At 42.4% G+C, this 13984-nt stretch overlaps 1 protein-coding gene across 2 annotated transcripts in view; it reads left to right on the top strand.

The window, feature by feature from the left end:
- Nucleotides 1-13984, top strand: part of ITGA9 (integrin subunit alpha 9) — a 519026-nt gene that overhangs the window by 164636 nt on the left and 340406 nt on the right. For both annotated transcript variants that reach the window (XM_056520347.1, XM_056520346.1), the window contains exons 12-13: nucleotides 1919-2009; nucleotides 9814-9859. In XM_056520347.1, the coding sequence (XP_056376322.1) occupies nucleotides 1919-2009; nucleotides 9814-9859 (137 nt within the window). The remainder of the gene's footprint in view (nucleotides 1-1918; nucleotides 2010-9813; nucleotides 9860-13984) is intronic.

Here is a 13984-nt window from a genome sequence, read left to right as displayed (position 1 = left end):
ACCATGGGGAATTTTTATTTTTTTTTTTGCTTTGTGTTTGCTTATGTGTGACATATTTATCATACTATCACAGGGGGTTGATAAATTTGGCTCACATGAGTCAAAAGAGCCGGTACTAACAGGCCTGCAGCTTCAAAAATGGTGCTCCTGGGCCTTGGCGGCAACAGGCTTGCATTATTTAGCCTGGGGAGGGCCAATAACAATGGTCCTCACCCACCCTGGTAACGTCAGGCTCTTGCTGTTTGGTTGGTGTCTGGCTGAGAATAAAAATATAGGGAACCCAATGCATTTTTCTTTTATTATTTAATTATTTATGGGGGAAAAAAAACACATAGGGTTCCCTGTATTTTCATTCTTGGCCAAATACCAACCAAGCATTACCAGGCTGGAAAAAGACCATTGTTACTGGCCCTCCCTAGCCTAAATAATGCCAGCCTGTTACCGCCTAGGCCCAGGAGCGCCATATTTGACGCTTCGGGCCTGCTGGTAGCGGCTCTTCTGGCACCCCTGTGACGGTGGGTACCGGGGTAATAATCAGGGGTTAGCGCTAGCTGTTTTTGGGGCTAATGCTAAGCCCTGGCTTATTAATGGATTCCGTCCATAAGACGACTTCCACTACTAAGCCTGTAAAGTAAAAAAAAACATGTTTAAAAAACTTTTATTCCAAATAACAATCCCTCACAAGCCCTCGTTAACCATTTTATTAGCATTAAACAAAAACAAAAAAAAAAAAAACACTGGTCATCGTTGTAGTCCACAGGATACACGGATCTGAAATGAGAAGGAAAAAAAACAAACAAGGAAAATAGGTTAGTACATTTATTGCAATCCACCCGCACATTTCCCGCCCGCACCGTACCGCATGACTACAACTCCCAGCATGCCCTTACTGTAAGGACATAATGGGAGCTGCAGTCATGCAGCAGGGCTGGGGGGAGATGTGCAGGTGGGTGACAAGCTTGTCACCTGCCCCCACTGCATGACTACAACTCCCAGCATGCCCTTACAGTAAGGACATGCTGAGAGTTGTAGTCATGCGGTGCAGGTGGGTGACATGCTTGTCATCCGCCCGCCCATCTAACACACTCCCCCCTTGCCGCACAACTACAATTCCCAGTATGTCCTTACAGTAAGGACATGCTGGGAGTTGTAGTAGTGTTGCGTGGCCCGGAGATGTGTACATCTCCTACCCGCTCGTCAGACGGTTCCTGTGAAAATGAAAGTTAAAAAATTTGCACAAAAAGTCTCACTTTTTGTGCTGCTTTTTGCAAATGCTGTCATAAGCAAGTTTGTAAGCCAGGTCTGACCTTGCTTACACTTGCGACCTTTTGAAGGGGGTTTGCAACTTTTATTTGCTTCTGTGCGACTTTCGCATTGATAAATCCAAGACCACTCCAAAGTAAAAACTGAAAATTGCTTAGGTAGGGCAGATTCGTATTTTTTGCTTACCCACAAAAGTTGCACAAAAATTGCTCAGGCGCACATGCAACTTTTTGTGCGACCTTTGTAAGCAATAAAAGCTGCTTAAATCCCTTGATAAATCTCCCACCATATCTTTAGTTGAAGAAAAATTGTGTGAGGCTATGTTCACACGGGAGAATGTCTGCACAGAAAATTTCTGTGCAAACATCACCCCAACAACTGTGTGCCTGCAGAGCATTCTGGCACAGAAATTCTGCTGTGTGAACAGTGCAACAGAATGCAATTGATATCAATGGGACTCTGCTGCTGCAGAAATTCCATTGTGTGAACATAGCCTTATTGGATTGTGAAATGTGTTTTATGTACTCACGTGTTCTGATTTTATAGATGAGAGGTCAGGGATCTATCTGACATTGGATATTCCTGGTTTCTATTAGGTTTTAAAATTGCATATTAATACTATTAATTTTAAGCTTATTCTCATATTTCCCTATAGCGGATAGCTGGGAGAAAAATTAATCCAGCTCTGAAGATGTTTGGGCAGTCAATTTCTGGAGGCATTGATATGGATAAGAATGGTTACGTAGGTAAGTTTGAGAATTTGCAGCAATCTTTTTATACATTATGGGGGGTATTTATCAAAGTTGTCTATTTTCCGCATCAATATAGACCAACCTACATGCGTAAGGCTGGTCTATTGTGCGCCTAATTTATCAAAAGTCGCAAGGCTATTGATAAATTCTGCGCACGGACTTCGGGATCTACGGTGTATTTAAACCTGCTTCAGTATGGTCTGACATTTCAGCGTACTTTTGCCCGATGCGAATTTTCGCCAAAAAGAATGCATCATGTACTAAAAATCCTCTAAAGAAAAGTCGCAAAAAAGTTGCACGTATTTAGACTGCGACTTTCTGTGCGACAATTTTAGACGAGAAAAAATAGTCTAAATCCTATGATAAATCTTCCCCTATGTACTTATGATACTAACATTTTATAGAACAGTCCATAACCATTATATAAAAAAAGGCTTATGCTCTACACTGAAAGTTTATTCTAAGTGTCTGTATTATTCATGACCCTTTGTCCCATGCCATTGGAAGGGATGGAACATTTACATTGTTAATTGTTTGTATAGCTTTTTTTTATTTTTATTTTTTAACTTTACTATGATAAGTATATGAGTTGTATAAAATCCCAATTCACATTGTAATCTTACAGGCAATTTAAGGCTGTAATTGACCAAAATGCTGAATTCCAAGTTGACATGCTGTTTGTCTTTTGTTTGAAAGCATTTCTCCTTTGACAGTATAAACACACGCATCAACTACACATACACTACAGACAGATAGCCTTTTAACTTTATAGCGTACCAAGTTTCGTGTTGATGACTGATGAGTGGGGATAATACAGAGGTTTTGCACATTAGATTAAAATTGATGAAAATGTCTCATTTCAGATAAAATAATTGTTTCCTGGGAGAAATTTAACAAAGAATGTTCATTTTAGCTGAGCGATTGCAAACTTTTTTTGTCTGAAAGTTGGCCGTGTTTGAAATGTTTGTTCAAGAGTCTCTAGACAATTAACAATCTTTTAGGAAAAGAGCATTCCCAAAACATGCCCAGAAATGTTGTCTGTCCATCTTCCAGTAACATGTATGACCAGTGTGAACAACTGTAACCAACATAGATTAAAGGTAGGGTCACACTGAGCGCATCTGCAGTGTATTTCACTCTGCTCTATCGGCAGTCACAAGTGAGCTCCCTGCTGCGGAAGGGTAGCTCTGTGTGTCCGTTTGTGGCCACAGATTTCCCGCTGCACATCTGCTACGCACAGGCACAGGCTACAGCAGGAAATCCAAGCTACAAGCGGACATACAGAGTATATATAGAAAGGTGCAGTGGATGAAGTGGCACAGGGTAGAGGCATCAGTGTAGTGCATTAGAGGGTAAAACCAATTAGCAATGAGATTTAGTCAAGACAAGAATAAATCAGTGCAAAAGGGTAGGTTCACACTATGGAATTTCTGTCCGAAATTCTGCTTAATCCAGAATTTCAGTTGGAAATTCTGGTGCAGCAGAATCCTATTGTTGGCAACATAATGACAACCTATGCCCATGTGACTATTCTGAAAAGGATATGAATATTCATAGACTAGTGGGCATATGGCAGCAGAGGGGAGGCTGGGAAACTCAGAGAGTTGGCTCATGCTTCCATTGCACTTAGGCGCATATTTACATATTAGCAACGGAGTCTCTATGTCTACAATGAAACTATGGATCAGAGTGAATAATACATCACTTAACTCAGGTTCACCTGCACTATAAACATATTTATTAGGTTTAGTGAATATGAACCGGCTGTCAGTTTCCCTTTAAAGGGAATGTGTCATCCAAAAAATGACCCAGTAAATAAATCAGTTTTTTTAATTTAATTTAATTTTTTTATTTGTGTTGTTTTTTTTCAGAATTTTACTAGCTATATTTTTTAATTATCATTAAATATTGCAATTTCCATTATGGCCACTAGGGCTAAACCTAAGCTAAGACGTTGTTACGCCGAGCGCTCCGGGTCCCCGCTCCTCCCCGGAGCGCTCGCAGCATTCTCTCATTCGCAGCGCCCCGGTCAGACCTGCTGACCGGGTGCGCTGCGATATTACTCCCAGCCGGGATGCGATTCGCGATGCGGGACGCGCCCGCTCGCGATGCGCATCTCGGCTCCCGTACCTGACCCGTTCCCCGTCTGTGTTGTCCCGGCGCGCGCGGCCCCGCTCCTTAGGGCGCGCGCGCGCCGGGTCTCTGCCATTTAAAGGGCCGCTGCGCCACTGATTGGCGCAGCAGGCCTAATCAGTATTCTCACCTTTGCACTCCCTACTTATGCCTCACTCCCCCTGCACTCCCTCGCCGGATCTTGTTGCCATTGTGCCAGTGAAAGCGTTCCCTTGTGTGTTCCTAGCCTGTGTTCCAGACCTCCTGCCGTTGCCCCTGACTACGATCCTTGCTGCCTGCCCTGACCTTCTGCTACGTCCGACCTTGCTCTTGTCTACTCCCTTGTACCGCGCCTATCTTCAGCAGTCAGAGAGGTTGAGCCGTTGCTGGTGGATACGACCTGGTTGCTACCGCCGCTGCAAGACCATCCCGCTTTGCGGCGGGCTCTGGTGAATACCAGTAGCAACTTAGAACCGGTCCACCAACACGGTCCACGCCAATCCCTCTCTGGCACAGAGGATCCACCTCCAGCCAGCCGAATCGTGACAGACGTCCTGTTCTAAACAGATTGTAACGGTCCGGGCAGATAACTGAAGGTGGATCCACTGGACCAGAGGAGTGATGATGTGGGCCGTACCCAGGGAACGGAATCTAAGGAGCTACTGGTCTTCACCAGGGCCCGCCGCAAAGCGGGATGGTCTTGCTGCGGCAGGTAGCCCCCAGGTCGTTCCACCAGATAGCGACTCGACCCCTCTGGTTGCTGAGATATGCACGGTACAGGAGGAACAGGCAGAAGCGTAGTCAGACGTAGCGAAGGTCAGGGCAGGCGGCACAGGATCAGAAGCGGTAATCACTAGCAACAGGTCAAGGCAGGCAGCACGGGTTCAGAGGCGAAGGTCACAGGCAAGGGTTGGCAACAGGCAGGGAACACTATAATGATAGGGAACGCTTTCTCTTGGTACGAGGCACAAAGATCCGGCGAGGGCAGGAAGGGTCTGGAAACCTTTATTAGAACAGTGAGGACCAGGCACCAATCAATGGTGCACTGGCCCTTTAAATTTCATGAAGCCGGCGCGCGCCCTAAGGAGGCAGAGGGAGGCAGAGGCAGTGTAAGAGGACGGGGCCGCGGGTAAGTGGACATGGGATGTGGCATGTGTGCGGGGACCGGTCGCCACACTAACCGCATCCCCGACGGAGGAGACCCTGCGCTCCCGCTGTCTGACCAGGACGCGCAGGGACACAGTGGACCGGGGCAGAGACAGCGGGCGCTCCGATCCAGAGGAGGAGACCGGAGCGCTCACTGTTACACAGATTATATCCCAGTAGTGCCTTTTTTCTCAGAGCAGACAAGGAGTACAGTGAAAGGGGAAACCAGTAGTGAGATAACACTGGATCCACCACCATTCAGCATCCCCCCCTCCCTGTAGAATGACCTCTAAAAACTTCACAGAGGTTGCTGAGTAGCATCTCAACTCATCTTGATAGGACAACCTCAGTCTATTCTTGTCTATGTCTAAGGGTCCTGCTGTAAAGAATATTACTAAATGTTGTTAAAAATAGCTCATGAAGATGGCAGCCCATATAATAATGTACAAAAAAGAGTGAATACAAACATTACAACTATGATTTAAAAAAAAAAGAACAACCGTTTCATTATCTGACTCTAATCGCGAAAAATGTAGATGATACATTTTCTTTAACAGCTAAAGGGAAGAGAGAAGCTAAGTGATTGGTGGGATGTCCAACCTATGGGACCCCTTCTGATCTTAAAGGAAATCTGCAGTAAATTAAACATATTCCCTATCCACAGGATAGGGTATAAGTGTCTGATCGCAGGGGGGTCTGAACATTGGGACACCCCACGATCTCCTGCCGTGGCTCTCCTGTGCAAGAGGCGCACCTGCCGTTATGTATCTCTATGGGAGAGGCGGGATGCAGCGTTCGTGCTTACCAAGAGCTGTATGGAGGGGGGTGTCCGTCAAGCTCACTGAGCTTCACGCTACGCGCAGTTGCCGGCCACAGCGCAGCAATGCCAGGGCCCCATTTGGGAGATCACGGGGGCCCCAGCAGTTGGATCTCCCCGCGATCAGACACTTATCCCCTATCCTGTGTATAGGGGATAAGTGTATTTCGCAGCAGTTGCCCTTTAAGAATGGATGAGACACAGCACTGGTGTTCTGATGCATCACCTTCAATGATTGTCCTCTGTACAATGGCAGCCCAGCTGTGTAGGAACTGCTATGTAGCTCCATTTAAAGAAATGGGCCAGCTGCAGTTTCCTGCACTGCTGGGTTGCTTGAGAACTTTGTTGTCCAGTGAAAAAGTCAGAAGTAGACTCATGGATATACAAGCGCTGGTGATGGTCTCAGAGGGTAGACCTCCATTGATCTTAAAATTATGGCATATTTTAGTGATAGGCAATCAAATTATTAAATGGTAATACCTCTTTACGGTCAGTAGAATAAAGCATGCTGAGTAGGAGCTGGTGGTCTACAGTATCAAACACCAAACATAGATACAGAAGAAGAGATTGGTGAGTGTACACTAAGCATTTCAGGAGTTTAGAGATGAAGGCGTAATAAGAGAAGGATTGGTAGGGAAAATTGTAGGTTTTGGAGTAAGAACTTGCTGACATATGTGATTGTGAACTTGTCGTCTACTTCTGCTGCACAGCTCTTTAACGTTCCATATATGACCTGGGGTGATGCACCATATACATATGTCACTTAGGCATCATAGTAACATAGTTCATAAGGTTGAAAAAAGATCAGAGTCCATCAAGTTCAACCTATATCCCTAATGAGTTCCTACTGAGTTGATCCAGAGGAAGGCAAAAAATCCTCATACTAGAGGTAAAAATTCTTTCCCGACTCAATTCATGGCAGAATGAATCCCTGGATCAACGTTCTGTCCCTATAAATGTAGTATACATAACCAGCAATATTATTACTCTCCAAAAATGCATCCAGACCCCTTTTGAACTTTTACACAGAGTTCCCCATGACCACCTCCTCTGCCAGAGAGTTCCACAGTCTCACTGCTCTTACAGTAAAGAACCCTCATCTGTGCTGGTGTAGAAACCTTCTTTCCTCTAAACTAAACTCAGCTATTAGAAGAGCCTGGAAACTTTCCATTACTCATTGTTATTTATAAGTTATGCCACACAAGAATGTTCTGTGATATAATGAAGACAATGGCAGCTAAATTTTCCTAGCTCCCTTGTATTGCTTAAACATTTGTAAAGTTTTGGTGTTGCCCCACTTTTGTACATCTTACACCAAAATTTTACATTTCTTTGCCAATTTAAATTCCTAAAAAAAAAAATGTAGGAAGGAAAATGCCAGTCATACGTTATGCAATTGTGAGAAATTACTATTGTATTCTTTAGAGACCTCATACAGGTTTATGGTTCAGGCTGTGTTTGTGGCACCTCAATAGCGGTACTGTAGCGGTAACACTATCAACTTCTACCAGTGTACTGTCTACAAATTTTGAAATGCAAAAGAAATTTGAAACAAATGCAAAAAAATAAAAAGTCAATAAAAAAAGATTCATCTAAATTCAAATCCAATAAGGAGGTAAGTAAGAACCCACCTCCAAAAAAGATTTTCACATGCTTAAAAATATATATTTGTTGAGGTGGTAAATTAAAGAAGATATCCCATGCAGCAAAGAAAAAAAAAATACCTAGCCATTCCATAGTATATTCACCTACCACCTCTCTGACATGTTTGTGATTTTTTTTCCAGCCCCCATTCACCGGCTATTCAGCTCATAAATTCCAGTTACTTCCTGGTTATGGTGGCTATGCCTGTGATCTCAAAGACTACATTTCCCTGCATGCACTGCTCACATTTCCTGCTCTCAGCTGCCTGAGCAGAGAGCTTGTTACCTCCCCTAACTTATGTTAGTCACTCCCACATAACACTGAGCTCCAATCATAGCCCTATACAGCAGGGTGGCCACATAACACTGAGCTCCAATCATAGCCCTATACAGCAGGGTGGCCACATAACACTGAGCTCCAATCATAGCCCTATACAGCAGGGTGGCCACGAGGAAACACAATGTAATCTCAGTGCTCAGAGAGAGGGACCCTGGAGTTAAAGCTGCAGTTTTACACTGTAAAATCCTTCCCTCCCCCTCCTCCTCTCAGTGAAATAGCTTTAAGGTGGCACAATCACCTCCCCCCTTCTCTGCCCTGCACTCCTCTCTCCCCAGTGCTCAGTGTGACAGCTCCCTCCCCTCCCCCCTCTCCTCCGTTCTCAGTGTAAAAACATTAACAATGAGAGGGGAGAGAATCAGCCTGTTTGCTGACACTGCTATGATCTGAATCAGCCGGCATATAGGCAGTGCTGCTCAGCCAATCACTGCAGAACAGAGGGAGGACAGTGTGAATATTCATCAGATGGGAGGGGCTAAGGCCGAGCACAGGGAGCTCTCTGCAGCACAGGGGTTTTCTGGGTAATTGTCACGTCACGGCCCCGGGATGCTGCTGATAACAGCCTGAATAGGGGGTCGAAAGTCATGAAAATCTGGAACAGCTGAATTTCCTGTCAGACAGAAGAATGCAGATAAAGCTTGTTTCTAAGCAGCACTGGTAATGGAAGTGATTTACAAACCTATATAACTTTACCTTCTGCACTAAAAGCTGAACAATTTTTTACTGTGAGACTTGTCCATTAAGTCTTTGCTTATTTTGAGGCTGTGTTGAAACATTGTGTTTTTTTGCAGAACTGCCATGTTTTTACCGTGATCACAGTAAACCACGCACTTTGTACCATAATTTTAGTAATCTGCAGCACAAAGCAGCAATAGCAAACATGCCTCCAGTTCAAAGCAAGCCACACCAAATGTAATCTCCAGACTCCATTCAAAAATTAAAAATATAGAATAAATATAGTTTAAAAATACTTTTGAAATGCCAAGTTTAAAAATGTAATAAGAAAAAGAAATCAACATGCAGGCACGAATATGAGCCTTTAAAAATGTGTCCTGTAATCTAAACTAAATCCAACACTACAGCTACTTTTGCAGAACTGGAGTGCATTGTGCACTACAAAAAAATCACTGCAAAGTAGCTGTCCTCAGAAGCACATTTGGAGAGATTTACGAATACCATTTTAGATTGTAAGCATGACATAAGGGCATACTGAACAATCATTGGGCATATATGGTCAGTGCTCATTTGTTATGTGTTAATGTACTTAGTTATCTTTCATATATGTTATGCTTGACATAAAACCCTGTAGGCCTTACTCATTCTTCTGACTAGAGATGAGCGAACTTTCAGTAAATTCGGTTCGTTACGAACTTCTCGGCTCGGCAGTTGATGACTTTTCCTGCGTAAATTAGTTCAGCCTTCAGGTGCTCCGGTGGGCTGGAAAAGGTGGATACATTCCTAGGAAAGAGTCTCCTAGGACTGTATCCACCTTTTCCAGCCCATCGGAGCACCTGAAAGCTGAACTAATTTATGCAGGAAAAGTAATCAACTGCCGAGCCGGAAGTTTGTGACGAATTGAATTTACTGTAAGTTCGCTCATCTCTACTTCTGAATTTACAACATCTTTAAGATCAACAGGGAAGGTGGAGAATTGGTTAAATGATTTTTAACTTTTATCGCTTTACAGTACCCAATATTTATGGCTGATCATTTGTTTAGTTTTTTTGTTTGTTGTTTTTTCAGATGTGACCATCGGGGCTTTTATGTCAGACAGTGTGGTACTTCTAAGGTGAGAACCAATCTTTTACACAGAGCCACAAACTTATATGAACTAATAAAACACAAATAATGATGTTGCCATATGATCTGGATTCATTGGACAGATATGTGCTGAAAGTAGCTTATGTACAGCCAAAAGAATGATTCCCATTAGTTGGTATGCAGTGTAAGCTGGTCCTATTGCAAGCAGTTTAAGAATCAGACCATAGAAGAGTAGAAGAGAACTTCTTCAGAGGGGTACCCTAGAAAAAAATATTGATAAATGCACTGCTTTTAAAAAGCTATCACACTTTGTAAGTGGCCTATATCAAGAACTTTAATCTTAGTTCTCTGCCCCTATATTATCTGCCCAAGACTGTAGTGTGCAAGGTTCCAACATGGTCTGTTTGCAGTCCCCATGTCCGTATGGGGACTCTTAAAGTGTCACCTTATAATATTAATATTTAATTGCTATTTTTCAACTCTGCCAGATCCAGTCTGCACGGGATTGCTGTGTTACATGGGTATTAGCATGTAGTAGTTTTAAAGTTCGAAATCAACGATCCCCTGCTTCTAACTACTACTCTACACACACACCTGTGTGTAGTCCCATGCTAAACACAGTAACATAGAAACATAGTTCATAAGGTCGAAAAAAGACAACCATCAGGTTCAACCTAAATCCCTAATGTGACAGAGGAAAAATTCCTTCCTGACTCCAAATATGGTGATCACAATAAATCCCTGGATTGACATTCTGTCCCTATAAATCTAGTATCCATAAACTGAAATGTTATTACTTTGCAGAAATTTATCCACACCCCCTTTATTACTGTAAAGACCCCCGTCTGTGCTGGAGTAGATGTAGTAGTAGCTAGATGTAGCGGTTGTTATAGATACAGTCCTAGGTATAAATAAATCATGAAAGAGATCTCTGTATTGCCCCTGATCAACCAGGCAACCAACCCAGGTGTAGATACAGCAAAGTGCAAAAATCACAGCACCAAGCAGGTTCAGGATCTTGTGTAAAAAGCTGGAGTCTTTTATTTACCCACAAACAAATGCAACGTTCCGGCAGTAGTAGCCTTTGTCAAGCTACTGCTGCTGAAATGTTGCATTAGTTTGTGGTTAAATAAAAGACTCCAGCTTTTTACACAAGATCCTGAACCTGCTTGGTGCTGTGATTTTTGCACTTTGCTCTCTCTCTCTCTCTCTCTCTCTCTCTCTTTCTTTCCCATATATATATATATATATATATATATATATATATACACACCGCTATTTGTAAATATACATACGGTATATATACTGTATATATATACCGCTATTTGTAAATAAATATATATAATATAAAGCACCATACTATCTTGTATGCAATGAAAACTGCTACAAAATGCAAAAGAGTGGCAAACAAATAGTTGTTTCCTGATATTGTTTAGACAGTTCTAAATTATGGTCATAATGCTAATTTTGGACTGCCTAAATCTGTGTACTGGATCTAACCAATTTTAAATGTGATATGCAGTAAATCATTTTGAATTTATTAATAATATATACAATTTTCTAGTATTTATTATCATGAGCACTTCCATAAACTTTGAAAGGAAAGGAAAAAATAATAAGAAGTAAAATAAGATAATTTATAGTAACAGTAATAAGATTGTGCTAATGAATACATAGTCATGACTATCTGATGTTTAAAGAAAGGAATATCACAGCAAATGTGTAACAGAAATATGTCATAAAAACCTCATTTTGATTTGCTGCCTTATCTGTAATACAGTAGATTCTCTGCTGCTTCTATTACATTTGGCGACTTTAAAGGGGTATTCCGGGAGCTAAAATTTTATCCCCTATCCAAAGGATAAGGGATAAGTTGTCTGATCGCTGGAACCGCCCGCGATCCCGCTGCACCACCCGCATTGTATGCCGAGCTGCGTCTCCAGTTTCAGAAACCTCCGGTTTCCGAGACTGGAGACATGACGTAACGTTACGCCCCCTCATGACATCACGCCACGCCCCCTCCATTAATGTCTATGGAAGGGGGCGTAACGTCACATCTCCAGTCTTGGAATCATCTAGCATACAATAAGGGTGCTGCAGCGAGATTGTGGGGGGTCCCAGCGGCAGGGGATAGGGGATAAAATGTTAGATCCCAAAATAACCCTTTAAGCAAATTCTGATCAGTATTTTATTATTTTTCTCTATATTTCTAACCATAATAACCATCTAACCATATTTCTAACCATAATAACTCCACATTATCATTTCCCTCACATATATCCATCTGCAGTGTAGTATGGACATTATGACAAATCCCTCCCCTTTACGATTTTTCCAATCATTCCTAAATAAATTGTAACCCTGTAAGTTGCCAAGTCATAGCTATTGTCCAGCCATGTCTTTGTTATTCCCACTATGTCATAACATTCCTCAGACATTATCAACTCCAGACCTTTATTTGTCAGACGTCTAGCATTAGTCAGAATGCAGTTTAGCTGTGCATTTGTTTTTCTTTCTGTTAAGCCTGGCCCCTTAACTATTTTAAACCCTCCCTTCTCTCCACCCCCAGGTTCATTACTAAGTCCCAGTTCTCTATCTACACTGCCTTGTGCTTTACTAGTGTAATTGCCCTCTTCCCCCAGTCTCTAGTTTAAACCATAGCCCTTCTGGCTATCTTCTTCCAGAGCACAGCTGTACCCTCCCCATTGAGGTGTAGCCAGCCACTACGATGGAGTCTGTATGTGACAGAGAAGTCAGCCCAGTTCTTTAATTTGTAAAGACACTCCACCTACCTCTTACTTTGTCATTGGTGCCAAATGTCTGCTGCTGGGTCCATGACTGCTGGGTCTTCAACAGCCCCTCCCAGTAATCTGGCAACCCGATCTGCGATGTGCCAAACTTGAGTGCAAATAGAGACAACATACTGTTTGACGATCCTGGTGTTTGTGACAGATTGCCCAGTGTGCCCCCTAATATTTGAATACCCACTACCATTACCTGCCTGCACACCTCCTCTCATCCTAAATGGAGCAGATACCCCCCTGACTGTCACAGGCAATGTCTTGCTGCAGCATTGCTAGCTTTGAATCAACACCCCCCTCATCCGCCAACCTGGCAAACTTGCTGGAGTTTTATACATCAGGACTAGCCTCCTTATCCCTCTACCTCACCGTTTAATGTCACAAAGGTAGCTGCCCCCTTCTTCTGTATCTCCATACCCCTATTCTTCCCACCTCTGCTCCATAGACTGCTAGCTCATTGAGCCGCAAACTCCTCTCCATATTGCCAATTTAAGTACTAAGGATAGCAAAGATATCAAACAGATATCATACTGATTATGTCTGATTAAGTTCAGTATATCATATGGATTAATGTGTGATATATACCATAAAGTACTAATTTTTACTATATATATGGTATGCCTCTGTTGTTTTTATGTCCTTGTCTAGTGTCATTTAAAAAAACATGTAATGTTGAGTATTATTGAGTATTTTGTTATTTCTATAGGCATTTTTTGGTTTATATGTCAGTGGTCATTTTGTTACCTATGCTATATAATTTGTGTTTCAAGGGAACGTATACAATTTGATTAAATATATAGGTATATTTGGTTATAAAGTGATAAATGCACTCAGCAAGTTCACAGTGAGATTAGGAGAGACATAAATGGAGATTGGATTTTGTGTGGGAAGTTTAGATATTTACACGTGATGGGATTCGTGGGTTTCTGATCTTCTGTTCTTCACATTTCTGAGTCTTGACAGAACCTCCAAAGACAAATGCTGTTTCAGTCATTAAGACAACCAGCTAATGACCTTTCAACCCTTCCTTGTTTATAACATTCAGTATCTCTTGTGCTGAAACCTGAATGTCTCTGATTTCTTAGATTGTTTTTTATTCCTTCTTTGAACTATCCTTTGAGTGTTGCCTGTAAGACACACGGAATTCGATTTTCCTTACATTTTTTTCAACCAAGGGAGTTAAATGCTTGTAGAGGGGCCATGAATTGCATTAGACACACTCCTGAGATTACTGTAGCGAATCTGACTCTTCTAATCTGCAATTTTCCTGCCTGGCTCATACAAGCAAACAATTACGGAAATTGAGTTTCATTAAGCATCTTTATCCTCTTGGGGTGAAAACACTTGGAAGA

The sequence above is a fragment of the Hyla sarda genome, chromosome 5 (assembly GCF_029499605.1).
Source record: "Hyla sarda isolate aHylSar1 chromosome 5, aHylSar1.hap1, whole genome shotgun sequence".
Lineage (NCBI taxonomy): Eukaryota > Metazoa > Chordata > Amphibia > Anura > Hylidae > Hyla > Hyla sarda.
The sequence above is the reverse complement of the archived record's forward strand: the minus strand, read 5'-3'. Positions and strand labels throughout refer to the sequence as shown.